The sequence below is a fragment of the Oncorhynchus keta genome, chromosome 35 (assembly GCF_023373465.1).
Source record: "Oncorhynchus keta strain PuntledgeMale-10-30-2019 chromosome 35, Oket_V2, whole genome shotgun sequence".
Lineage (NCBI taxonomy): Eukaryota > Metazoa > Chordata > Actinopteri > Salmoniformes > Salmonidae > Oncorhynchus > Oncorhynchus keta.
The window spans coordinates 74,703,632-74,730,583 of record NC_068455.1 but is presented as its reverse complement, the minus strand read 5'-3'; the positions used below and the strand labels follow the sequence as shown (position 1 = coordinate 74,730,583).

Here is a 26,952-nt window from a genome sequence, read left to right as displayed (position 1 = left end):
TCTCCTCCTCTATAGTCTGGATGAAATAGCTGCTCTCCTCTATAGTCTGGATGAAATAGCTGCTCTCCTCTGTAGTCTGGATGAAATAGCTGCTCTCCTCTGTAGTCTGGATGAAATAGCTGCTCTCCTCTATAGTCTGGATGAAATAGCTGCTCTCCTCTGTAGTCTGGATGAAATAGCTGCTCTCCTCTGTAGTCTGGATGAAATAGCTGCTCTCCTCTATAGTCTGGATAAAATAGCTGCTCTCCTCTATAGTCTGGATGAAATAGCTGCTCTCCTCTGTAGTCTTGGTGAAATAGCTGCTCTCCTCTGTAGTCTGGGTGAAATAGCTGCTCTCCTCTGTAGTCTGGATGAAATAGCTGCTCTCCTCCTCTATAGTCTGGATAAAATAGCTGCTCTCCTCCTCTGTAGTCTGGATGAAATAGCTGCTCTCCTCTATAGTCTGGATGAAATAGCTGCTCTCCTCTGTAGTCTGGATGAAATAGCTGCTCTCCTCCTCTATAGTCTGGATGAAATAGCTGCTCTCCTCTTCTATAGTCTGGGTGAAATAGCTGCTCTCCTCTATAGTCTGGATGAAATAGCTGCTCTCCTCTGTAGTCTGGATGAAATAGCTGCTCTCCTCCTCTATAGTCTGGATGAAATAGCTGCTCTCCTCTTCTCTAGTCTGGATGAAATAGCTGCTCTCCTCCTCTATAGTCTGGATGAAATAGCTGCTCTCCTCTGTAGTCTGGATGAAATAGCTGCTCTCCTCCTCTATAGTCTGGATGAAATAGCTGCTCTCCTCTTCTATAGTCTGGGTGAAATAGCTGCTCTCCTCTATAGTCTGGATGAAATAGCTGCTCTCCTCTTCTATAGTCTGGGTGAAATAGCTGCTCTCCTCTATAGTCTGGATGAAATAGCTGCTCTCCTCTTCTATAGTCTGGGTGAAATAGCTGCTCTCCTCTATAGTCTGGATGAAATAGCTGCTCTCCTCTTCTATAGTCTGGGTGAAATAGCTGCTCTCCTCTATAGTCTGGATGAAATAGCTGCTCTCCTCTTCTATAGTCTGGATGAAATAGCTGCTCTCCTCTTCTATAGTCTGGGTGAAATAGCTGCTCTCCTCTATAGTCTGGATGAAATAGCTGCTCTTTTGGCCATAGACCTCCTCCCCTGCTTTGTTTTAGATGTGTTCTATTGTGTCAAACCTTAAAGTAGACTTCTAATCATCACGTTTAGAGCTTTTCAAAGTACTTAATGAGTGTGAATGAATGTGTTCCACAGGAGTATCCTGTCCCATCCCAGCCGTTACCGCGGGAACAAACACAAATCAACAGGAAGTTCAGCCTGACCGAGAGGTATGACACTTCCTGCCTGTCAGCTCTCTCTCTCTGTTTCTCCTCTCTGTCTCTCTTCTCTGTCTCGCTCTCACTCTCTCTCTGTCTCTTTCTGTTTCTCTCTTTCTCTCTCTTTCTGTCTCTCTCTTTCTCTCTTAATTTGATTTATTAGCATGACGTAACAATATACATATTGCCAAAGCTTACTTTGGAGATTTACAATATTAACATAATTAATCATAATAATCGATATTATCAACGGGACAACAGTAGCAACAATAACCAGGGGTCAAAATAACCAAACATTGAACAATAACAATAAGCATAGAGGACACTGTCCCTCATCTTATGGCAGACAGCAATGTAGTGTGCTGTCAACCCACAGCTCTCTGCGTCCTCCCCCATAGAGGACACTGTCCCTCATCTTATGGCAGACAGCAATGTAGTGTGCTGTCAACCCACAGCTCTCTGCGTCCTCCCCCATAGAGGACACTGTCCCTCATCTAATGGCAGACAGCAATGTAGTGTGCTGTCAACCCACAGCTCTCTGCGTCCTCCCCCATAGAGGACACTGTCCCTCATCTTATGGCAGACAGCAATGTAGTGCGCTGTCAACCCACAGCTCTCTGTGTCCTCCCCCATAGAGGACACTGTCCCTCATCTAATGGCAGACAGCAATGTAGTGTGCTGTCAACCCACAGCTCTCTGCGTCCTCCCCCATAGAGGACACTGTCCCTCATCTAATGGCAGACAGCAATGTAGTGTGCTGTCAACCCACAGCTCTCTGCGTCCTCCCCCATAGAGGACACTGTCCCTCATCTTATGGCAGACAGCAATGTAGTGTGCTGTCAACCCACAGCTCTCTGCGTCCTCCCCCATAGAGGACACTGTCCCTCATCTAATGGCAGACAGCAATGTAGTGTGCTGTCAACCCACAGCTCTCTGCGTCCTCCCCCATAGAGGACACTGTCCCTCATCTAATGGCAGACAGCAATGTAGTGTGCTGTCAACCCACAGCTCTCTGCGTCCTCCCCCATAGAGGACACTGTCCCTCATCTAATGGCAGACAGCAATGTAGTGTGCTGTCAACCCACAGCTCTCTGTGTCCTCCCCCATAGAGGACACTGTCCCTCATCTAATGGCAGACAGCAGTGTGCTGTCAACCCACAGCTCTCTGCGTCCTCCCCCATAGAGGACACTGTCCCTCATCTAATGGTAGACAGCAATGTAGTGTGCTGTCAACCCACAGCTCTCTGCGTCCTCCCCCATAGAGGACACTGTCCCTCATCTAATGGCAGACAGCAATGTAGTGTGCTGTCAACCCACAGCTCTCTGCGTCCTCCCCCATAGAGGACACTGTCCCTCATCTAATGGCAGGTAGCAATGTAGTGTGCTGTCAACCCACAGCTCTCTGTGTCCTCCCCCATAGAGGACACTGTCCCTCATCTAATGGCAGACAGCAATGTAGTGTGCTGTCAACCCACAGCTCTCTGCGTCCTCCCCATAGAGGACACTGTCCCTCATCTAATGGCAGACAGCAATGTAGTGTGCTGTCAACCCACAGCTCTCTGTGTCCTCCCCATAGAGGACACTGTCCCTCATCTAATGGCAGACAGCAATGTAGTGTGCTGTCAACCCACAGCTCTCTGCGTCCTCCCCCATAGAGGACACTGTCCCTCATCTAATGGCAGGCAGCAATGTAGTGTGCTGTCAACCCACAGCTCTCTGCGTCCTCCCCCATAGAGGACACTGTCCCTCATCTAATGGCAGATAGCAATGTAGTGCGCTGTCAACCCACAGCTCTCTGCGTCCTCCCCCATAGAGGACACTGTCCCTCATCTAATGGCAGACAGCAATGTAGTGTGCTGTCAACCCACAGCTCTCTGTGTCCTCCCCCATAGAGGACACTGTCCCTCATCTAATGGCAGACAGCAATGTAGTGTGCTGTCAACCCACAGCTCTCTGCGTCCTCCCCCATAGAGGACACTGTCCCTCATCTAATGGCAGGCAGCAATGTAGTGTGCTGTCAACCCACAGCTCTCTGCGTCCTCCCCCATAGAGGACACTGTCCCTCATCTAATGGCAGACAGCAATGTAGTGCGCTGTCAACCCACAGCTCTCTGCGTCCTCCCCCATAGAGGACACTGTCCCTCATCTTATGGCAGACAGCAATGTAGTGCGCTGTCAACCCACAGCTCTCTGCGTCCTACCCCATAGAGGACACTGTCCCTCATCTAATGGCAGACAGCAATGTAGTGCGCTGTCAACCCACAGCTCTCTGTGTCCTCCCCCATAGAGGACACTGTCCCTCATCTAATGGCAGACAGCAATGTAGTGCGCTGTCAACCCACAGCTCTCTGCGTCCTCCCCCATAGAGGACACTGTCCCTCATCTAATGGCAGACAGCAATGTAGTGCGCTGTCAACCCACAGCTCTCTGCGTCCTCCCCATAGAGGACACTGTCCCTCATCTAATGGCAGACAGCAATGTAGTGTGCTGTCAACCCACAGCTCTCTGCGTCCTCCCCATAGAGGACACTGTCCCTCATCTAATGGCAGACAGCAATGTAGTGTGCTGTCAACCCACAGCTCTCTGCGTCCTCCCCCATAGAGGACACTGTCCCTCATCTAATGGCAGACAGCAATGTAGTGTGCTGTCAACCCACAGCTCTCTGCGTCCTCCCCATAGAGGACACTGTCCTCATCTAATGGCAGACAGCAATGTAGTGTGCTGTCAACCCACAGCTCTCTGCGTCCTCCCCCATAGAGGACACTGTCCCTCATCTAGTGGCAGACAGCAATGTAGTGTGCTGTCAACCCACAGCTCTCTGTGTCCTCCCCCATAGAGGACACTGTCCCTCATCTAATGGCAGACAGCAATGTAGTGTGCTGTCAACCCACAGCTCTCTGCGTCCTCCCCCATAGAGGACACTGTCCCTCATCTAATGGCAGGCAGCAATGTAGTGTGCTGTCAACCCACAGCTCTCTGCGTCCTCCCCCATAGAGGACACTGTCCCTCATCTAATGGCAGATAGCAATGTAGTGCGCTGTCAACCCACAGCTCTCTGCGTCCTCCCCCATAGAGGACACTGTCCCTCATCTAATGGCAGACAGCAATGTAGTGCGCTGTCAACCCACAGCTCTCTGTGTCCTCCCCCATAGAGGACACTGTCCCTCATCTAATGGCAGACAGCAATGTAGTGTGCTGTCAACCCACAGCTCTCTGCGTCCTCCCCCATAGAGGACACTGTCCCTCATCTAATGGCAGGCAGCAATGTAGTGTGCTGTCAACCCACAGCTCTCTGCGTCCTCCCCCATAGAGGACACTGTCCCTCATCTAATGGCAGACAGCAATGTAGTGCGCTGTCAACCCACAGCTCTCTGCGTCCTCCCCCATAGAGGACACTGTCCCTCATCTAATGGCAGACAGCAATGTAGTGTGCTGTCAACCCACAGCTCTCTGCGTCCTCCCCCATAGAGGACACTGTCCCTCATCTAATGGCAGACAGCAATGTAGTGTGCTGTCAACCCACAGCTCTCTGCGTCCTCCCCATAGAGGACACTGTCCCTCATCTTATGGCAGACAGCAATGTAGTGCGCTGTCAACCCACAGCTCTCTGCGTCCTCCCCCATAGAGGACACTGTCCCTCATCTAATGGCAGACAGCAATGTAGTGCGCTGTCAACCCACAGCTCTCTGCGTCCTCCCCCATAGAGGACACTGTCCCTCATCTAATGGCAGGCAGCAATGTAGTGTGCTGTCAACCCACAGCTCTCTGCGTCCTCCCCCATAGAGGACACTGTCCCTCATCTAATGGGAGACAGCAATGTAGTGCGCTGTCAACCCACAGCTCTCTGCGTCCTCCCCCATAGAGGACACTGTCCCTCATCTAATGGCAGACAGCAATGTAGTGCGCTGTCAACCCACAGCTCTCTGCGTCCTCCCCCATAGAGGACACTGTCCCTCATCTAATGGCAGACAGCAATGTAGTGTGCTGTCAACCCACAGCTCTCTGCGTCCTCCCCCATAGAGGACACTGTCCCTCATCTTATGGCAGACAGCAATGTAGTGCGCTGTCAACCCACAGCTCTCTGCGTCCTCCCCCATAGAGGACACTGTCCCTCATCTAATGGCAGACAGCAATGTAGTGCGCTGTCAACCCACAGCTCTCTGTGTCCTCCCCCATAGAGGACACTGTCCCTCATCTAATGGCAGACAGCAATGTAGTGTGCTGTCAACCCACAGCTCTCTGCGTCCTCCCCCATAGAGGACACTGTCCCTCATCTAATGGCAGACAGCAATGTAGTGTGCTGTCAACCCACAGCTCTCTGCGTCCTCCCCATAGAGGACACTGTCCCTCATCTAATGGCAGACAGCAATGTAGTGTGCTGTCAACCCACAGCTCTCTGCGTCCTCCCCCATAGAGGACACTGTCCCTCATCTAATGGCAGACAGCAATGTAGTGTGCTGTCAACCCACAGCTCTCTGCGTCCTCCCCCATAGAGGACACTGTCCTCATCTAATGGCAGACAGCAATGTAGTGTGCTGTCAACCCACAGCTCTCTGCGTCCTCCCCATAGAGGACACTGTCCCTCATCTAATGGCAGACAGCAATGTAGTGTGCTGTCAACCCACAGCTCTCTGCGTCCTCCCCCATAGAGGACACTGTCCTCATCTAATGGCAGACAGCAATGTAGTGTGCTGTCAACCCACAGCTCTCTGCGTCCTCCCCATAGAGGACACTGTCCCTCATCTAATGGCAGGTAGCAATGTAGTGTGCTGTCAACCCACAGCTCTCTGCGTCCTCCCCATAGAGGACACTGTCCCTCATCTAATGGCAGACAGCAATGTAGTGTGCTGTCAACCCACAGCTCTCTGCGTCCTCCCCCATAGAGGACACTGTCCCTCATCTAATGGCAGACAGCAATGTAGTGTGCTGTCAACCCACAGCTCTCTGCGTCCTCCCCCATAGAGGACACTGTCCCTCATCTAATGGCAGACAGCAATGTAGTGTGCTGTCAACCCACAGCTCTCTGCGTCCTCCCCCATAGAGGACACTGTCCCTCATCTAATGGCAGACAGCAATGTAGTGTGCTGTCAACCCACAGCTCTCTGCGTCCTCCCCCAACAGGACGGGTAGCCTACTCTCATCAGAGAGGTCTTCAATGTAGTGCGCTGTCAACCCACAGCTCTCTGCGTCCTCCCCCAACAGGACGGGCAGCCTACTCTCATCAGAGAGGTCTTCAATGTAGTGCGCTGTCAACCCACAGCTCTCTGCGTCCTCCCCCAACAGGACGGGCAGCCTACTCTCATCAGAGAGGTCTTCAATGTAGTGCGCTGTCAACCCACAGCTCTCTGCGTCCTCCCCCAACAGGACGGGCAGCCTACTCTCATCAGAGAGGTCTTCAATGTAGTGCGCTGTCAACCCACAGCTCTCTGCGTCCTCCCCCAACAGGACGGGCAGCCTACTCTCATCAGAGAGGTCTTCAATGTAGTGCGCTGTCAACCCACAGCTCTCTGCGTCCTCCCCCAACAGGACGGGTAGCCTACTCTCATCAGAGATGTCTTCAATGTAGTGCGCTGTCAACCCACAGCTCTCTGCGTCCTCCCCCAACAGGACGGGCAGCCTACTCTCATCAGAGAGGTCTTCAATGTAGTGCGCTGTCAACCCACAGCTCTCTGCGTCCTCCCCCAACAGGACGGGTAGCCTACTCTCATCAGAGAGGTCTTCAATGTAGTGCGCTGTCAACCCACAGCTCTCTGCGTCCTCCCCCAACAGGACGGGCAGCCTACTCTCATCAGAGAGGTCTTCAACGTAGTGCGCTGTCAACCCACAGCTCTCTGCGTCCTCCCCCAACAGGACGGGCAGCCTACTCTCATCAGAGAGGTCTTCAATGTAGTGCGCTGTCAACCCACAGCTCTCTGCGTCCTCCCCCAACAGGACGGGTAGCCTGTTCCCATCAGAGAGGTCTTCAACGTAGTGCGCTGTCAACCCACAGCTCTCTGCGTCCTCCCCCAACAGGACGGGTAGCCTGTTCCCATCAGAGAGGTCTTCAATGTAGTGCGCTGTCAACCCACAGCTCTCTGCGTCCTCCCCCAACAGGACGGGCAGCCTACTCTCATCAGAGAGGTCTTCAATGTAGTGCGCTGTCAACCCACAGCTCTCTGCGTCCTCCCCCAACAGGACGGGCAGCCTACTCTCATCAGAGAGGTCTTCAATGTAGTGCGCTGTCAACCCACAGCTCTCTGCGTCCTCCCCAACAGGACGGGCAGCCTACTCTCATCAGAGAGGTCTTCAATGTAGTGCGCTGTCAACCCACAGCTCTCTGCGTCCTCCCCCAACAGGACGGGCAGCCTACTCTCATCAGAGAGGTCTTCAATGTAGTGCGCTGTCAACCCACAGCTCTCTGCGTCCTCCCCCAACAGGACGGGCAGCCTACTCTCATCAGAGAGGTCTTCAATGTAGTGCGCTGTCAACCCACAGCTCTCTGCGTCCTCCCCCAACAGGACGGGCAGCCTACTCTCATCAGAGAGGTCTTCAATGTAGTGCGCTGTCAACCCACAGCTCTCTGCGTCCTCCCCCAACAGGACGGGCAGCCTACTCTCATCAGAGAGGTCTTCAACGTAGTGCGCTGTCAACCCACAGCTCTCTGCGTCCTCCCCCAACAGGACGGGTAGCCTGTTCCCATCAGAGAGGTCTTTGAAACCTTGAATAAGGTTTTCAAATTTGAGGAAATGACACTCTAATTGTTTTATATTTTTGACGTTTTGTCAGGAAATGCAGCTCTGTCTCAGGTTCTGCTGTTGTACAGTGGTTGCACAGCCTTTCCTCTACAGGGAGCCAGGTTTTCTTGTGTCTACCCTTCTCAATGGCAAGGCTGTGCTCACTGAGCCTGTACTTTGTCAAGGTTTTTCTAAGGTTTTGATCAGTAACCATGGTCAAATAGTTAGCTACGGTGTACTGTCGATTTAGGGCCAGATAGCACTGCTTTGTGCTTGTGCTCTTGGTATAGCAGGGCTTGGTAGTGATATGAGAGGGGGTCACTGTATTTTAGATGTTTCCAAAATGGAATCACTCTTTTATGAGTTTTTATTAATAGTGGATATTGGCCTAATTCTGCCCTGCATACATTGTTTGTAGTTTTCCTCTGGACATGTAGGAGAATCTTACAGAACTCTGCATTCAGGTTTTCAATGGGGTGTTTGTCCCATTGGGTGAAACCTTGTTTTGCAAGTGGACCCCACACCTCACTGCCATAAAGTAGACCCCACACCTCACTGCCATAAAGTGGACCCCACACCTCACTGCCATAAAGTGGACCCCACACCTCACTGCCATAAAGTGGACCCCACACCTCACTGCCATAAAGTGGACCCCACACCTCACTGCCATAAAGTGGACCCCACACCTCACTGCCATAAAGTGGACCCCACACCTCACTGCCATAAAGTACAATTGGTTCAATGACACATTCAATTCGTTTTAGCCACATTTGATTAGGTATTTCAATTTGAATGTGTTTTTTAATGGCGTAGAATGCCCTGCATGCTTTCTCTCTCAGTTCATTCACTGCATCATTAAGGTGTCCAGTTGAGCTTATTTTAAACCCGAAGTAATTTTAGTGTGTCCAGTCCAGTATAATATAACTTTGGTCTAATTCCCTGAGATCTGGATTTTCTCTGGAAAATCATTATTTTAGTCTTTTTGGGGTTTACTGCCAGGGCCCAGGTCTGGTAGTACTGCCCTAGCAGGTCCAGGCTCTGCTGTAGGCCATGTGCTGTGGTGAACAGCAGGCATAGGTCATCTGCGAAGGGCAGGCCATTTAACCTCTGAATTGTGGAGACTAACACCAGGGGCTGAGGATTCTTCTAGAATAGTGGCCAATTCGTTGATGTAAATAAGAAGAGTGCAGGGCTCAGATTGCAACCCTGGCGAAGGCCCCGCCCCTGGTTAAAGAATTCTGTTATTTTCTTGCCAATTTTCATGCTGCACGTATTGCCAGTATACATTGAGTTAATTATGTCATATGTTTTACCCCCTACACCACTTTCAATAATCTTGTAGAACAGTCCTGTATGCCAAATAGAATCAAATGCTTTTTGGAAGTCGATAAAGCAAGCGTACATTTTGGTATTATTTTGGTGGACATGTTTAGGGTGTATGATCAGTCGTGCGATGTTTTGGTATAAATCCTATTTGGCTTTTACTCAAGACATTGTGCTTATTAAGGAAGTTTAGAACTCTTACATTTATAATACTACAGAAAACCTTCCCCAGGTTACTGTTCACACAAATGCTTCTGGAATTGTTAGGGTCCAATGTGTTCTTAAGGATTGAGCCCTTGATTCCAGATGTCAGGGAAATAACCTACACTCATCAAATTGAACAGTTTTAATGTAGCCAATTGACATTTTGCGCTAGTGAGTTTGAGCATCTCATTTAGGATGCCATCAGGTCTGCATGCATTTTAAAATTTGAGAGCCTGAAGTTTCCTATAGAGCTCCTGGTCAGTAATAGTTTAGTTTCCTATAGAGCTCCTGGTCAGTAATAGTTTAGTTTCCTATAGAGCTCCTGGTCAGTAATAGTTTAGTTTCCTATAGAGCTCCTGGTCAGTAATAGTTTAGTTTCCTATAGAGCTCCTGGTCAGTAATAGTTTAGTTTCTTATAGAGCTCCTGGTCAGTAATAGTTTAGTTTCCTATAGAGCTCCTGGTCAGTAATAGTTTAGTTTCTTATAGAGCTCCTGGTCAGTAATAGTTTAGTTTCCTATAGAGCTCCTGGTCAGTAATAGTTTAGTTTCCTATAGAGCTCCTGGTCAGTAATAGTTTAGTTTCTTATAGAGCTCCTGGTCAGTAATAGTTTAGTTTCCTATAGAGCTCCTGGTCAGTAATAGTTTAGTTTCTTATAGAGCTCCTGGTCAGTAATAGTTTAGTGTCTTATAGAGCTCCTGGTCAGTAATAGTTTCGTTTCCTATAGAGCTCCTGGTCAGTAATAGTTTAGTTTCCTATAGAGCTCCTGGTCAGTAATAGTTTAGTTTCTTATAGAGCTCCTGGTCAGTAATAGTTTAGTTTCCTATAGAGCTCCTGGTCAGTAATAGTTTAGTTTCCTATAGAGCTCCTGGTCAGTAATAGTTTAGTTTCCTATAGAGCTCCTGGTCAGTAATAGTTTAGTTTCTTATAGAGCTCCTGGTCAGTAATAGTTTAGTTTCTTATAGAGCTCCTGGTCAGTAATAGTTTAGTTTCCTATAGAGCTCCTGGTCAGTAATAGTTTAGTTTCTTATTGAGCTCCTGGTCAGTAATAGTTTAGTTTCTTATTGAGCTCCTGGTCAGTAATAGTTTAGTTTCTTATAGAGCTCCTGGTCAGTAATAGTTTAGTTTCCTATAGAGCTCCTGGTCAGTAATAGTTTAGTTTCTTATTGAGCTCCTGGTCAGTAATAGTTTAGTTTCCTATAGAGCTCCTGGTCAGTAATAGTTTAGTTTCTTATTGAGCTCCTGGTCAGTAATAGTTTAGTTTCTTATTGAGCTCCTGGTCAGTAATAGTTTAGTTTCTTATAGAGCTCCTGGTCAGTAATAGTTTAGTTTCTTATAGAGCTCCTGGTCAGTAATAGTTTAGTTTCCTATAGAGCTCATGGTCAGTAATAGTTTAGTTTCTTATTGAGCTCCTGGTCAGTAATAGTTTAGTTTCTTATTGAGCTCCTGGTCAGTAATAGTTTAGTTTCTTATAGAGCTCCTGGTCAGTAATAGTTTAGTTTCTTATAGAGCTCCTGGTCAGTAATAGTTTAGTTTCTTATAGAGCTCCTGGTCAGTAATAGTTTAGTTTCTTATAGAGCTCCTGGTCAGTAATAGTTTAGTTTCTTATAGAGGGGGGGCAGATCTCCTCTGAGTAATATGGGGATTCTGAGGGGGACATATATCGCTCAAAGGAACACATATTTTTCTGTCAGGACAAGTTCTTTTTTCAGTTTTAACCAAATGTGATATTGACCCATTTTGAGGGGTTAAATTTGATTTTGTAGTTCGGATTTGTACCAAATGATCGGTGCTCCAGAGTCTCTGCCTCTATGGACAGAGCTGTGTTTCTGTGACGGCACAGTGACCTCTCTGTAGCCTGTGGGACAGTGACCTCTCTGTAGCCTGTGGCACAGTGATCTCTCTGTAGCCTGTGGGACAGTGACCTCTCTGTAGCCTGTGGCACAGTGACCTCTCTGTAGCCTGTGGCACAGTGACCTCTCTGTAGCCTGTGGCACAGTGACCTCTCTGTAGCCTGTGGCACAGTGACCTCTCTGTAGCCTGTGGGACAGTGACCTCTCTGTAGCCTGTGGGACAGTGACCTCTCTGTAGCCTGTGGCACAGTGACCTCTCTGTAGCCTGTGGCACAGTGACCTCTCTGTAGCCTGTGGCACAGTGACCTCTCTGTAGCCTGTGGGACAGTGACCTCTCTGTAGCCTGTGGGACAGTGACCTCTCTGTAGCCTGTGGGACAGTGACCTCTCTGTAGCCTGTGGGACAGTGACCTCTCTGTAGCCTGTGGGACAGTGACCTCTCTGTAGCCTGTGGCACAGTGACCTCTCTGTAGCCTGTGGGACAGTGACCTCTCTGTAGCCTGTGGGACAGTGACCTCTCTGTAGCCTGTGGGACAGTGACCTCTCTGTAGCCTGTGGGACAGTGACCTCTCTGTAGCCTGTGGGACAGTGACCTCTCTGTAGCCTGTGGGACAGTGACCTCTCTGTATCCTGTGGGGCAGTGACCTCTCTGTAGCCTGTGGGACAGTGACCTCTCTGTAGCCTGTGGGACAGTGACCTCTCTGTAGCCTGTGGGACAGTGACCTCTCTGTAGCCTGTGGGACAGTGACCTCTCTGTAGCCTGTGGGACAGTGACCTCTCTGTATCCTGTGGGGCAGTGAGTGACAACGCCAGCCTTACACCATGTCTCCTGCAGAATGATGATGTCAACATCTTTTAGATTGTTGTTGAACTCCAGTGCTAAACTCTTCAGTCCAAAGGTTGATGAGTTTAGGCCCCGAATGTTCCACATGCTGACTGATAGTGATTTTATGTTGGAAAAAGAAAGAATAGCAGTCAGAAATATTACATTTACATTTACATTTAAGTCATTTAGCAGACGCTCTTATCCAGAGCGACTTACAAATTATAGTAACTACTAAGTTGTTCAGAGTGAGAGACAGGATAACAGTCAGAAATACAGTAACTACTAAGATGTTCAGAGTGAGAAACAGGATACCATTCAGAAATACAGTAACTGCTGAGATGTTCAGAGTGAGAAACAGGATAACAGTCAGAAATACAGTAACTACTAAGATGTTCAGAGTGAGAAACAGGATACCATTCAGAAATACAGTAACTACTAACTACCAAGATGTTCAGAGTGAGAGACAGGATACCATTCAGAAATACAGTAACTACTAAGTTGTTCAGTCAGATGAACAGGATAACAGTCAGAAATACAGTAACTACTAACTACTAAGATGTTCAGAGTGAGAAACAGGATAACAGTCAGAAATACAGTAACTACTAAGATGTTCAGTCAGATGAACAGGATAACAGTCAGAAATACAGTAACTACTAACTACTAAGATGTTTAGAGTGAGAAACAGGATAACAGTCAGAAATACAGTAACTACTAAGATGTTCAGAGTGAGAAACAGGATAACAGTCAGAAATACAGTAACTACTGAGATTTTCAGAGTGAGAAACAGGATAACAGTCAGAAATACAGTAACTACTGAGATGTTCAGAGTGAGAAACAGGATAACAGTCAGAAATACAGTAACTACTGAGATGTTCAGAGTGAGAAACAGGATACCATTCAGAAATACAGTAACTACTGAGATGTTCAGTCAGGTGAACAGGATAACAGTCAGAAATACAGTAACTACTAAGATGTTCAGTCAGATGAACAGGATCTGGAACTTTTAGTACAATAGCTGTGTGTGTGTGTGTGTGTGTGTGTGTGTGTGTGTGTGCGTGCGCATGCGTTTAGTGCAGATGTTTTGGATGGGCTGTTTACTCAATCCTACAGAGTCTCTGGTCTGGTAGAGGTGATGGTCTGGTAGAGGTGGTGGTCTGGTAGAGGTGGTGGTCTGCTATGGGGTAATAGGCTGGGCCCTGTGGAGTGGAGGGGGGCCAGGTCTGGGCCGGGGGGCTTCCTCTCTGGTCTGGTTGAGGTGATGGTCTGCTATGGGGTAGTAGGCTGGGCCCTGTGGAGTGGACGGGGGCCAGGTCTGGGCCGGGGGGCTTCCTCTCTGGTCTGGTAGAGGTGGTGGTCTGCTATGGGGTAGTAGGCTGGGCCCTGTGGAGTGGACGGGGGCCAGGTCTGGGCCGGGGGGCTTCCTCTCTGGTCTGGTAGAGGTGGTGGTCTGCTATGGGGTAGTAGGCTGGGCCCTGTGGAGTGGAGGGGGGCCAGGTCTGGGCCGGGGGGCTTCCTCTCTGGTCTGGTAGAGGTGGTGGTCTGCTATGGGGTAGTAGGCTGGGCCCTGTGGAGTGGACGGGGGCCAGGTCTGGGCTGGGGGGCTTCCTCTCTGATCTGGTGGTCTGCTATGGGGTAGTAGGCTGGGCCCGGTCCAGTCTGGCTGTGCTGATGGAGGTGGTGATGCTCTGTTGGTGGGTGGGACCTGTGGGGTGCGCTGGGTCTGGGGAGGCGTTGAGGGGACCTGGGGCTCCTTGGGGGGATGCGGTTAAAGGTGGGGTTGTTAGGGGTGGTGAGGGGCTGCAGCTTCTCTCTAGGAGTCTCTACAGTCTGTTCTCTGTGCTGCAACACCCTCTGGATGACAGACAACTCCTTTACCACCTCCTCCTTTACCTGCACCAGCTCTCTCCTCATGGTGGCCTTTACCTCCTCAAGCGCTGTGGTAAGACTCTCTCCTCATAGTGGCCTTTACCTCCTCCAGAGCTGTGGTAAGACTCTCTCCTCATGGTGGCCTTTACCTCCTCTAGAGCTGTGGTAAGACCCTCTCCTCATAGTGGCCTTTACCTCCTCTAGAGCTGTGGTAAGGCTCTCTCCTCATAGTGGCCTTTACCTCCTCTAGAGCTGTGGTAAGACTCTCTCCTCATAGTGGCCTTTACCTCCTCTAGAGCTGTGGTAAAACCCTCTCCTCATAGTGGCCTTTACCTCCTCTAGAGCTGTGGTAAGACTCTCTCCTCATAGTGGCCTTTACCTCCTCTAGAGCTGTGGTAAGACTCTCTCCTCATAGTGGCCTTTACCTCCTCTAGAGCTGTGGTAAGACTCTCTCCTCATAGTGGCCTTTACCTCCTCTAGAGCTGTGGTAAGACTCTCCTCATAGTGGCCTTTACCTCCTCTAGAGCTGTGGTAAGACTCTCTCCTCATAGTGGCCTTTACCTCCTCTAGAGCTGTGGTAAGACTCTCTCCTCATAGTGGCCTGTACCTCCTCTAGAGCTGTGGTAAGACTCTCTCCTCATGGTGGCCTTTACCTCCTCAAGAGCTGTGGTAAGACTCTCTCCTCATGGTGGCCTTTACCTCCTCTAGAGCTGTGGTAAGACTCTCTCCTCATAGTGGCCTTTACCTCCTCTAGAGCTGTGGTAAGACTCTCTCCTCATAGTGGCCTTTACCTCCTCTAGAGCTGTGGTAAGACTCTCTCCTCATAGTGGCCTTTACCTCCTCTAGAGCTGTGGTAAGACTCTCTCCTCATAGTGGCCTTTACCTCCTCTAGAGCTGTGGTAAGACTCTCTCCTCATAGTGGCCTTTACCTCCTCTAGAGCTGTGGTAAGACCCTCTCCTCATAGTGGCCTGTACCTCCTCTAGAGCTGTGGTAAGACTCTCTCCTCATGGTGGCCTTTACCTCCTCAAGAGCTGTGGTAAGACTCTCTCCTCATGGTGGCCTTTACCTCCTCTAGAGCTGTGGTAAGACTCTCTCCTCATAGTGGCCTTTACCTCCTCTAGAGCTGTGGTAAGACTCTCTCCTCATAGTGGCCTTTACCTCCTCTAGAGCTGTGGTAAGACTCTCTCCTCATAGTGGCCTTTACCTCCTCTAGAGCTGTGGTAAGACTCTCTCCTCATAGTGGCCTTTACCTCCTCTAGAGCTGTGGTAAGACCCTCTCCTCATAGTGGCCTTTACCTCCTCTAGAGCTGTGGTAAGACTCTCTCCTCATAGTGGCCTTTACCTCCTCTAGAGCTGTGGTAAGACTCTCTCCTCATAGTGGCCTTTACCTCCTCTAGAGCTGTGGTATGACTCTCTCCTCATAGTGGCCTTTACCTCCTCTAGAGCTGTGGTAAGACTCTCTCCTCATAGTGGCCTTTACCTCCTCTAGAGCTGTGGTAAGACTCTCTCCTCATAGTGGCCTTTACCTCCTCTAGAGCTGTGGTAAGACTCTCTCCTCATAGTGGCCGTTACCTCCTCTAGAGCTGTGGTAAGACTCTCTCCTCATAGTGGCCTTTACCTCCTCTAGAGCTGTGGTAAGACTCTCTCCTCATAGTGGCCTTTACCTCCTCTAGAGCTGTGGTAAGACTCTCTCTCAGCTCCTGGACAGAGCTGAGAGTTCTTCAGTTCTTCAGCTGGTCGATCAGGTCCTGTAGAAGCTCTGTGTCTGGGCTGGAGGTGGTGTAGCTGGGGCTACTCCTTCAGCTCAGTAACCCATACCTCTAACAGAGCCAGCCTGTCTCTCAGCAGGCTGGTGGTAGTGTGGTCTTGTCTCTCTGGTGGTCGTAGGCAGGCAGGGGGAGGATAGACTTGTTGTGTGGGTCAGGGCCTGGGTTCCTGCTGTTGAAGGTGGGGGGAGAGGTCGGGGTGCTGTCCTTGTCCTTTCTGGTTTCCACTATCTTTCCTAGGTTGGGGAAGTCCTGCACTAAGAGCTGAGTGCAGCCCCACTGCCCTGGACCATTACACCATTCTCTCTCTCTCTCTCTCTCTCTCTCTCTCTCTCTCTCTCTCTCTCTCTCTCTCTCTCTCTCTCACTCTCACTCTCACTCTCACTCTCACTCTCACTCTCACTCTCTCTCTCTCTCTCTCAATTCAAGGGCTTTATTGGCATGGGAAACATGTGTTAACATTGCCAAAGCAAGTGAGGTAGATAATATATAAAGTGAAATAAACAATCAAAATTAATAGTAAACATTACACATACAGAAGTTTCAAAACAATAAAGACATTACAAATGTCATATTATATATATACAGTCTCTCTCTCTCTCTCTCTCTCTCTCTCTCCGTCTCTCTGTCTCTGTCTCTCTCCCTCTCTCTGTCTCTCTCTCCCTCTCTCTCTGTCTCTCTCTGTCTCTCTCTGTCTCTCTCTCTCTCCCTCTCTCTGTCTCTCTCTCCCTCTCTCTCTGTCTCTCTCTGTCTCTCTCTGTCTCTCTCTGTCTCTCTCTCTCCCCCTCTCTCTGTCTCTCTCTGTCTCTGTCTCTCTCTGTCTCTCTCCCTCTCTCTGTCTCTCTCTCCCTCTCTCTCTGTCTCTCTCTGTCTCTCTCTGTCTCTCTCTCCCTCTCTCTCTGTCTCTCTCTGTCTCTCTCTGTCTCTCTCTGTCTCTCTCCCTCTCTCTCTGTCTCTCTCTCCCTCTCTCTCTGTCTCTCTCTGTCTCTCTCTCTCTGTCTCTCTCTGTCTCTCTCTCTCCGTCTCTCTCAGGGACTACCCGCGGTACAGACGTGATTCCTGCACCAGGCCACCAGATTGTGCTATAACAGTTACACCACACCACCACCAGCTGGGTCGGAGCGGCAGGCTGTCTGCTTGTAGTGTGGATGATCCCACGTCTTCATCATCGTCTTCATCACTACGAAGCAGGGCCATGTCGGAGAATGATCTACGCTTCGACTCCACATACCACCGTGCTTCCCCCTCGGTTGCTACAGCAACACCGCTTTCAGAGCTGGAGGAGGGAGGCGGGGTTGGTGGAGTGGGAAGTGCTAGGGGAGTGGCTACCAGGAAGAAAACCCCACCCCCTCCCAGGCCGCCTCCCCCCAAATGGGAGGAATTCCACCGAAGGAGAGTGTCCCACCACACCCTCTTCGCCTCTTCTCTCTCCTCCACCTCTTCTTCATCAGTCCATCCTCTCCCTCTCAGTCCACCAGAGGGTCTATGCTCTCACTCTCCTCACTCCCCCTGTCCCACAGAAACATCCAAAATGACGCATCAGCGCTCTTACAGCCTCCCCCCTCAGAGGGAGGAGCTAGAGGGGTGCCAGCGCTGTAGCCTGAGCCAGCTCCAGGAACGCCCCTTTTCACAAGTCACGCCCAGTCCCCGGTTCACACGCAGGACCTTCCGGCCGGTGGCTCCACAACATAGAGAGAGAGACACACCCACTCATTATGACAACTCACTGCCCCCTCTACCACCATCAGACAACCAAGCCAGGTGAGGAGATGGAGACTGAACACACACACACACACACACACCCACTCATTACGACAACTCACTGCCCCCTCTACCACCATCAGACAACCAAGCCAGGTGAGGAGATGGAGACTGAACACACACACACACACCCACTCATTATGACAACTCACTGCCCCCTCTACCACCATCAGACAACCAAGCCAGGTGAGGAGATGGAGACTGAACACACACACACACACACACACACACACACACACACACACACACACACACACACACACACTCATTACGACAACTCACTGCCCCTCTACCACCATCAGACAACCAAGCCAGGTGAGGAGATGGTGACTGAACACACACACACACACACACACCCACTCATTACGACAACTCACTGCCCCCTCTACCACCATCAGACAACCAAGCCAGGTGAGGAGATGGAGACTGAACACACACCCACCCACTCATTACGACAACTCACTGCCCCATCTACCACCATCAGACAACCAAGCCAGGTGAGGAGATGGAGACTGAACAGACACACACACACACACACACACACACACACACACACACACACACACACACACACACACACACACACACACACACACACACACACACACACACACACACACACACACACACACACACACACACACACACACACACACACACACACACACACACACACACACTGATGCCTATTGTCATCCCACTCCAGGCTATGCAACATGGATGATCAAGATCGCCCTGCTGTGTTGAAGCCCATCTCTCATAGACAGCAGAGGGCTGGTGCTGAGTGGGAGAGAACTCCATCTCCCAGGGTGCATAGCGTCTCAGCCCTCCCCACCATAGAGAATGGTGCTATCTCTCTCGAGTCCTACTTTGCTATGAGCTACGAGCAGCAGCAACAGCTACAGAACAGTAGAAGATTCCGGAATCATCCCCACAACAACAATAACAACAGTAAGGAACATCAGTTTGATTCCGTAAAGTGACAACTGCTGATGTAGAAAGGGATATATATAATATGATCGATTGATTCCCATTCCAGAACAACAATTGGAACCCGACTTGGAACTGGAACCAGGTTTTAGCCCGAGCTCCGCCCAGAGCTTGGAACAGGAAGTGGACATCCCCATGGAAACAGACATTGACGATTTCCAGGAGGAGGGGCTTCCTGAGGATGAAGAGCCGATCAGGACAGAGCTCCAGTGTTTTGCTCTGCCCGTCACGGTGTGTGACAAGATTCACTGTGCTGCAAAGGAGGAGGGTGAAGTTGCCCCAAGATGCTGATCTTGGGTCAGATTTTCATTTTCCCCACTAATAGTTAGACATCCTCCAGTGATAGGATTGGGGGAGGGGAAGCTGATCCTACCTAGGCAAAACTTCACCCCGGAGCATGCTGCTAACTTATAGCACATATATTATAGAACTATATATTACAGAACTATATATTACAGAACTATATATTATAGAACTATATATTATAGAACTATATATTATAGAACTATATATTATAGAACTATATATTACAGAACTATATATTACAGAACTATATATTATAGAACTATATATTATAGAACCATATATTACAGAACTATATATTACAGAACTATATATTATAGAACTATATATTATAGAACTATATATTACAGAACTATATATTACAGAACCATATATTATAGAACTATATATTACAGAACTATATATTATAGAACTATATATTACAGAACTATATATTATAGAACTATATATTACAGAACTATATATTACAGAACCATATATTATAGAACTATATATTACAGAACTATATATTACAGAACTATATATTATAGAACTATATATTATAGAACTATATATTACAGAACTATATATTATAGAACTATATATTACAGAACTATATATTATAGAACCATATATTATAGAACTATATATTATAGAACTATATATTACAGAACCATATATTATAGAACTATATATTATAGAACCATATATTATATATAACTATATATTATATATAACTATATATTATATAACTATATATTATATATAACTATAAATTATATAACAATATATTATATATAACTATATATTATATAACTATATATTATATAACTATATATTATATATATATAACTATAAATTATATAACAATATATTATATAGAACTATATATTATATATAACTATAAATTATATAACAATATATTATATAGAACTATATATTATATAGAACTACATATTATAGAACTATATATTATATATAACTATATATTATATAACTATATATTATATAGAACTATATAGTATATAGAACTATATATATTATAGAACTATATATTATATATAACTATATAGTATATAGAACTATATATTATAGAACTATACATTATAGAACTATATATTATATAGAACTATATAGTATATATAACTATATATTATAGAACTATATATTATATTACTATATATTATATAGAACTATATAAAAGTGTGAACTTACCGGTACGATCTGAACTCTACTACAGGTTCTGGAGACAGACATCGATACGCTGCCTGACCAGGAGGCCTCGCAGGCGGGTAGGAAGATTGCAGAGAGTGGGTCCCTGGATGGGGAGATGGAGGACCAGGGGATGGGGACCAGAGAGGGACTCATGGAGGAGCTATTCCCCCAGAGCGGTGAGGGCAAGGCGGGCACAGAGAGATGGAGAGGGGCCTACTGTAGCTCAAAGTCTGAGAAAAACACTGACAGCCTGGATAGGTAGGTGTACTGTGTCTGTGTGTGTTTGGGATTTATGCATTTGCTCATTAATTTGCTCATTCATTTGCTCATTCATTTGCTCATTCATTTGCTCATTCATACACATTGCTCTAATAAAGGACTATATCTCTCAAAGACAAACAATGCATGTGTCAGCAAAAGCAAATAAACATAGTTTACTGTCTTTATGGACTTATGTCAACATTTACATTATTACGGAACATATTTTCATGTCATTTGAAACCCTACGTCTTATGCCCCCCCCCATCACTCCATCTCCTCTCCCCCTCCCCCATCACTCCATCTCCTCTCCCCCATCACTCCATCTCCTCCCCATCACTCCATCTCCTCTCCCCATCCTCCATCTCCTCTCCCCCATCATCTCCTCCCCTCACTCCATCTCCTCTCCCCCTCCCCCATCACTCCATCTCCTCTCCCCCATCACTCCATCTCCTCCCCCTCACTCCATCTCCTCTCCCCCTCCCCATCTCCATCTCCTCTCCCCATCACTCCATCTCCTCTCCCCATCACTCCATCTCCCCCCTCACTCCATCTCCTCTCCCCTCCCCCATCACTCCATCTCCTCTCCCCCATCACTCCATCTCCTCTCCCCTCCCCCATCACTCCATCTCCTCTCCTCCCCATCACTCCATCTCCTCTCCCCCTCCCCATCACTCCATCTCCTCTCCCCCATCACTCCATCTCTCCCCATCACTCCATCTCCTCTCCCCCTCCCCCATCACTCCATCCCTCCCCATCACTCCATCTCCTCTCCCCTCCCCATCACTCCTTCTCCTCCCCCATCACTCCATCTCCTCTCCCTCCCCCATCACTCCATCTCCTCTCCCCCATCACTCCATCTCCTCCCCATCACTCCATCTCCTCTCCCCATCCCCATCTCCTCTCTCCATCTCCCCCCCCTCATCCATCTCCTCTCCCCTCCCCCATCACTCCATCTCCCTCCCCATCACCCATCTCCTCCCCCTCACTCCATCTCCTCCTCCCCCATCACTCCATCTCCTCTCCCCATCACTCCATCTCCTCTCCCCCATCACTCCATCTCCTCCCCCCTCACTCCATCTCCTCTCCCCTCCCCCATCACTCCATCCTCTCCCCATCACTCCATCTCCTCTCCCCTCCCCCATCACTCCATCTCCTCTCCCCTCCCCCATCACTCCATCTCCTCTCCCCCTCCCCCATCACTCCATCTCCTCTCCCCATCACTCCATCTCTCCCCATCACTCCATCTCCTCTCCCCTCCCCATCACTCCATCTCCTCCCCATCACTCCATCTCCTCTCCCCCTCCCCCATCACTCCTTCTCCTCCCCATCACTCCATCTCCTCTCCCCCTCCCCATCACTCCATCTCCCCTCCCCCATCACTCCATCTCCTCCCCCATCACTCCATCTCCTCTCCCCTCCCCATCACTCCATCTCCTCCCCCATCCTCCATCTCCTCTCCCCCTCCCCCATCACTCCATCTCCTCCCCCATCTCCATCTCCCTCCCCTCCCCATCACTCCATCCCCTCCCCCATCTCCATCTCCTCTCCCCCTCCCCCTCTCCTTCTCCTCCCCATCACTCATCTCCTCTCCCCTCCCCCATCACTCCATCTCCTCCCCCTCCCCATCACTCCATCTCCTCTCCCCTCCCCATCACTCATCTCCTCTCCCCCTCCCCCATCACTCATCTCCTCTCCCCCTCCCCCATCACTCCTTCTCCTCCCCATCACTCATCTCCTCTCCCCTCCCCCATCACTCCATCTCCTCCCCTCCCCCATCCTCCATCTCCTCTCCTCCTCTCCCCCTCTGCCTCTCTCCCCTTCTTCCTCCTCCTCTCCCTCCTCTCCTCCCCACCCCAGGCATTCTGGTGCCAGCTCCAGTTGTTCGTCCTATTATTCTACCTCAGCAGCCAAGGCTCAGCTTCTCACTCAGATGAAAGACTACTGCTCAGATGCCAGAGATACTGACCATGATGACCAACTGTCTTATAAGGTAATAAACCATGTAAATACACGTATGAAGGTACTCACTAGCACACACACGGCGATGATGACGAGCTGTCTTACAAGTTAGGATGTAAATTGATTTGAGTACTGCTGCGATTGTCGATTAGATGTCATTTCGATGTCATTTCGATGTAATTGATCCCACTTACTAAATCACTAATGTTGAGTGAGAGGAAGAGAGATGGTATGTTGATCCATGATTAACTCCCTTACTCCCCCTGTCTCCCCCTCTCCCTGTCTCCCCCTCTCTCTGTCTCTCACTGTCTCCCCCTCTCTCTGTCTCCCCCTGTCTCCCCCTCCCTGTCTCCCTGCCTGTCTCCCCCTGTCTCCCTCTCCCTGTCCCCCCCCTGTCCCCCTCTCCCTGTCTCCCCCTACCTGTCTCCCTGCCTGTCTCCCCCTGTCTCCCACCCCCTGTCTCCCTGCCTGTCTCCCCCTGTCTCCCTCTCCCTGTTCCCCCCTGTCTCCCTCTCCCTGTCCCCCCTGTCTCCCCTCCCCTGTCTCCCCTCCCCTGTCTCCCCCTCCCTGTCTCCCTGCTTGTCTCCCCCTGTCTCCCTCTCCCTGTCCCCCCTGTCTCCCTCTCCCTGTCTCCCATCGCCTGTCTCCCTCTCCCTGTCTCCCATCCCCTGTCTCCCCCTCCCTGTCTCCCCCTCCCCTGTCTCTCCCCTCCCCTGTCTCTCCCCTCCCCTGTCTCCCCTCCCCTGTCTCCCATCCCCTGTCTCCCCCTCTCCCTGTCTCCTTGTCCCCCTGTCTCCTCATCCCCCTGTCTCCCCCGGCTCCCCCTGTCTCCTTATCCCCTGTCTCCCCCCGTCTCCCCTGTCTCCCCCCGTCTCCCCTGTCTCCTTATCCCCCTGCCCCCCATCTCCCCTGTCTCCTCCTCCTCCCCTGTCTCTCCCTGTCTCCCCCTGTCTCCTCCTTATCCCCCTGTCTCCCCCCGTCTCCCCTGTCTCCTTATCCCCCTGTCTCCCCTGTCTCCTTATCCCCCTGTCTCCCCCCCGTCTCCCCCTGTCTCCTTATCCCCCTGTCTCCCCCTGTCTCCTTATCCCCCTGTCTCCTCCTCCCCTGTCTCCCCCTCCCCTGTCTCCTCCTCCCCCTGTCTCTCCCTGTCTCCCCTGTCTCTCCCTGTCTCCCCCTGTCTCCCCCTCCCCCCTGTCTCCTCCTCCCCTGTCTCCCCCTCCCCTGTCTCCCCCCTCCCCTGTCTCCTCATCACCCTGTCTCCCCCTCCCCTGTCTCCTCATCACCCTGTCTCCCCCTGTCTCCTCATCACTCTGTCTCCACCCTCCCCGGTCTCCTCTCCCCTGTCTCCTCCACCCCCTGTCTCCCCTCCCCTGTCTCCCCTGTCTCCCTCCCCTGTCTGCCCCTCCCCTTGTCTCCCCCTCCCCTGTCTCCTCATCACCCTGTCTCCCCCTCCCCTGTCTCCTCATCACCCTGTCTCCCCCTCCCCCTGTCTCCTCCTCCCTCTGTCTCCCCTGTCTCCCCCTCCCCTGTCTCCCCCTGTCTCCTCCTCCCTCTGTCTCCCCCTGTCTCCCCCTCCCCCTGTCTCCCCCTGTCTCCTCCTCCTCTCACTATACAGAAACAGTTGATGGAAAGTCTCCGTAAGAAGCTAGGAGTTCTGAGAGAAGCACAGAGAGGTCTACAAGAAGATATACGGGCTAACACACAGCTGGGAGAAGAGGTATGTACAGTACACACACACACACACAAGTTTTGACACACCTACTCATTCAAGGGTTTTTCTTTACTTTTACTATGTTCTACATTGTAGAATAACAGTGAAGACATCAACACTATGGAATAACACATAGACTCATGTAGTATTTTACATTCTTCAAAGTAGCCACCCTTTGCCTTGATGACAGCTTTGCATACTCTTGGCATTCTCTCAACCAGCTTCATGTGGAATGCTTTTCCAACAGTCTTGAAGGAGTTCCCACATATGCTGAACACTTGTTGGCTGCTTTTCCTTCACTCTGCAGTCCAACTCATCCCTAACCATCTCAACTGGGTTTAGGTCAGGTGATTGTGGAGGCCAGGTCATAAGATGCAGCACTCCATCACTCTCCTTGGTCAAATTGCCCTTACACAGCCTGGAAGTGTGTTTTGAGTCATTGTCCTGTTGAAAAACAAATGATAGTCCCACTAAGCCCAAACCAGATGGGATGGCGTATCGCTGCAGAATGCTGTGGTAGCCATGCTGGTTAAGTGTGCCTCAAATTCTAAATAAATCACAGACAGTGTCACCAGCAAAGCACCCCCACACCATCACACCTCCTCCTCCATGCTTCAAGGTGGGAACCACACATGCAGAGATCATCCGTTCACCTACTGTCTCACAAAGACACAGCGGTTGGAACCAAAAATCTCAGAGAAAAAGACAGATTTCCACAGGTGTAAAGTCAATTGCTCGTGTTTCTTGGCCCAAGCAAGTCTCTTCTTATTACTGGTGTCCTTTAGTAGTGGTTACTTTGCATCAATGTGACCATGAAGGCCTGTTTCACACAGTCTCCTCTGAACAGTTGATGTTGAGATGTGTCTGTTACTTGAACTCTGTGAAGGATTTATTTGGGCTGCAATTTCTGAGGCTGGTAACTCTAATGAACTTATCCTCTGCAGCAGAGGCAACTCTGGGTTTTCCTTTCCTGTGGTGGTCCTCATGAGAGCCAGTTTCATCATAAGCGCTTGATGGTTTTTGCGACTGCCCTTGAAGAAACTTGAAGAAAGTTCTTGAAATGTTCCGGATTGACTGACCTTCATGTCTTAAAGTAATGATGGACTGTCGTTTCTCTTTGCTTATTTGAGCTGTTCTTGCCATAATATGGACTTGGTTTTTTTACCAAATAGGTCTATCTTCTGTATATCACCCCTACTTTGTAACAACACAACCGATTTGCTCAAAGAAATTCCACAAATTAACTTTTAACAATGTGACACCTGTTAATTGAAATGCATTCCAGGTGACTACCTCATGAAGCTGGTTGAGAGAAAGCCAAGAGTGTGCAAAGCTGTCATCAAGGCAAAGGGTGGCTACTTTGAAGAATCTCAAATATAAAATATATATTGTTTTGTTTAACACGTTTTTGTTTACTACATGATTCCATATGTGTTATTTCATAGTTTTGATGTCTTCACTATTATTCTACAATGTAGAGAGAAAAAAAGGGAATGAGTAGGCATTTCCAAACGTTTGACGGGTTTCTACATACATATGCACCCGCATACATACACCACCCCCACAGTTAAACCAGGTCTTCTCCCCTCTAGGTTGAGAGCTTGGTTGTAGTGGTCTGTAAACCCAACGAGGTGGATAAGTTCAGGATGTTTATCGGGGACCTGGATAAGGTTGTCAGTCTGCTGCTGTCTCTCTCTGGTCGGCTACTGAGGGTGGAGAGCTCCCTGGCCAACCTGGACGCTGAGACTGGACACCACGAGAGGGTGAGAGACAGACAGACAGACAGACAGACAGACAGACAGACAGACAGACAGAGACTGAATGAATGAATGAATGAAGAAAAGGACAACATTAAAACAAACTCCTTCCTCCCTCTCCACCCCCCTCCTCCTCTCCCTCCACCCCTCCCTCTCCACCCCTCGATCTCCCTCCTCCACCCCCTCCTCCTCTCCCTCCACCCCTCCCTCTCCACCCCCCTCCTCCTCTCCCTCCACCCCTCCCTCTCCACCCCCCTCCTCCTCTCCCTCGCTCTCCCTCTCCACCCCTCGCTCTCCCTCCTCCACCCCCCTCCCCCCCTCTCCCTCCCCCTCTCCACCCCTCCCTCCACCCCCCCTCTCTCCACCCCCTCCCTCTCCACCCCTCGCTCTCCCTCCTCCTCTCCCTCCACCCCTCCCTCTCCACCCCTCGCTCTCCCTCCTCCTCTCCCACCACCACTCCCTCTCCACCCCTCGCTCTCCCTCCTCCTCTCCCTCCCTCTCCTCCCCCTCTCCACCCCTCCCGCCACCCCCTCTCTCCACCCCCTCCCTCTCCACCCCTCCCTCTCCACCCCCTCCTCCTCTCCCTCCACCCCTCCCTCTCCACCCCCCCCCCCCTCTCCACCCCTCCCTCTCCCTCCACCCCCTCCTCCCTCCACCCCCTCCCTCCACCCCCTTCCCTCTCCACCCCCCACCCACTCTCCTCCCCCTCTCCACCCCTCCCTCTCCCTCCACCCCACCCCCTCCCTCCACCCCCTTCCCTCTCCACCCCCCCCACCCACTCCTCCCCCCTCTCCACCCCCTCCACCCCCTCCCTCTCCACCCCTCCCTCCCTCTCCACCCCCTCCCTCTCCTCTCCCCTCTCCACCCCTCCCAGCTCCTCCTCCTGGAGAAGAAGCGACAGCTACAGGTCCAGCTGTCTGAAGCTCAGGACCTGAAGGAACATGTTGACCACAGAGAGCAGGCTGTAGGAAGGGTCCTGGGAAGATGCCTCTCCCCAGAACAGGTACTTAGCACATTATTTCACTATTCTACTTTCATTACAGATGTGGCTCAGTTGGTAGAACATGACGTTTGTGGGTTTGATTCCCGCTGGAGCCAATTCATACAAAAAACATATACACTCACTACTGGTAGTTGCTTTGAGT

At 50.1% G+C, this 26,952-nt stretch overlaps 2 protein-coding genes across 3 annotated transcripts in view; both read left to right on the top strand.

Moving 5' to 3' along the window:
* Positions 1-26,952, top strand: part of LOC118381699 (protein Shroom4-like) — an 80,869-nt gene that overhangs the window by 48,139 nt on the left and 5,778 nt on the right. The window contains exons 5-13 of the mRNA XM_052497716.1: positions 1,261-1,334; positions 16,904-17,632; positions 18,339-18,583; positions 18,672-18,853; positions 20,145-20,377; positions 22,238-22,370; positions 23,955-24,056; positions 25,643-25,813; positions 26,682-26,810. Of these exons, the coding sequence (XP_052353676.1) occupies positions 1,261-1,334; positions 16,904-17,632; positions 18,339-18,583; positions 18,672-18,853; positions 20,145-20,377; positions 22,238-22,370; positions 23,955-24,056; positions 25,643-25,813; positions 26,682-26,810 (1,998 nt within the window). The remainder of the gene's footprint in view (positions 1-1,260; positions 1,335-16,903; positions 17,633-18,338; positions 18,584-18,671; positions 18,854-20,144; positions 20,378-22,237; positions 22,371-23,954; positions 24,057-25,642; positions 25,814-26,681; positions 26,811-26,952) is intronic.
* LOC127916206 (uncharacterized) lies at positions 6,133-8,151 on the top strand. Of its 2 annotated transcripts, XM_052497734.1 has the most exons (3): positions 6,133-6,956; positions 7,362-7,523; positions 7,604-8,151. In XM_052497734.1, exons 1-3 carry the CDS (start codon positions 6,305-6,307, stop codon positions 8,014-8,016), a joined length of 1,227 nt encoding a protein of 408 aa, XP_052353694.1. In that variant the 5' UTR covers positions 6,133-6,304; the 3' UTR covers positions 8,017-8,151. The 2 variants fall into 2 exon arrangements, 1 of the variants encoding a protein (XP_052353694.1); XR_008093937.1 differs by lacking the exons at positions 6,133-6,956; positions 7,604-8,151 and adding an exon at positions 7,004-7,199 and having other exon boundaries at positions 7,362-7,549.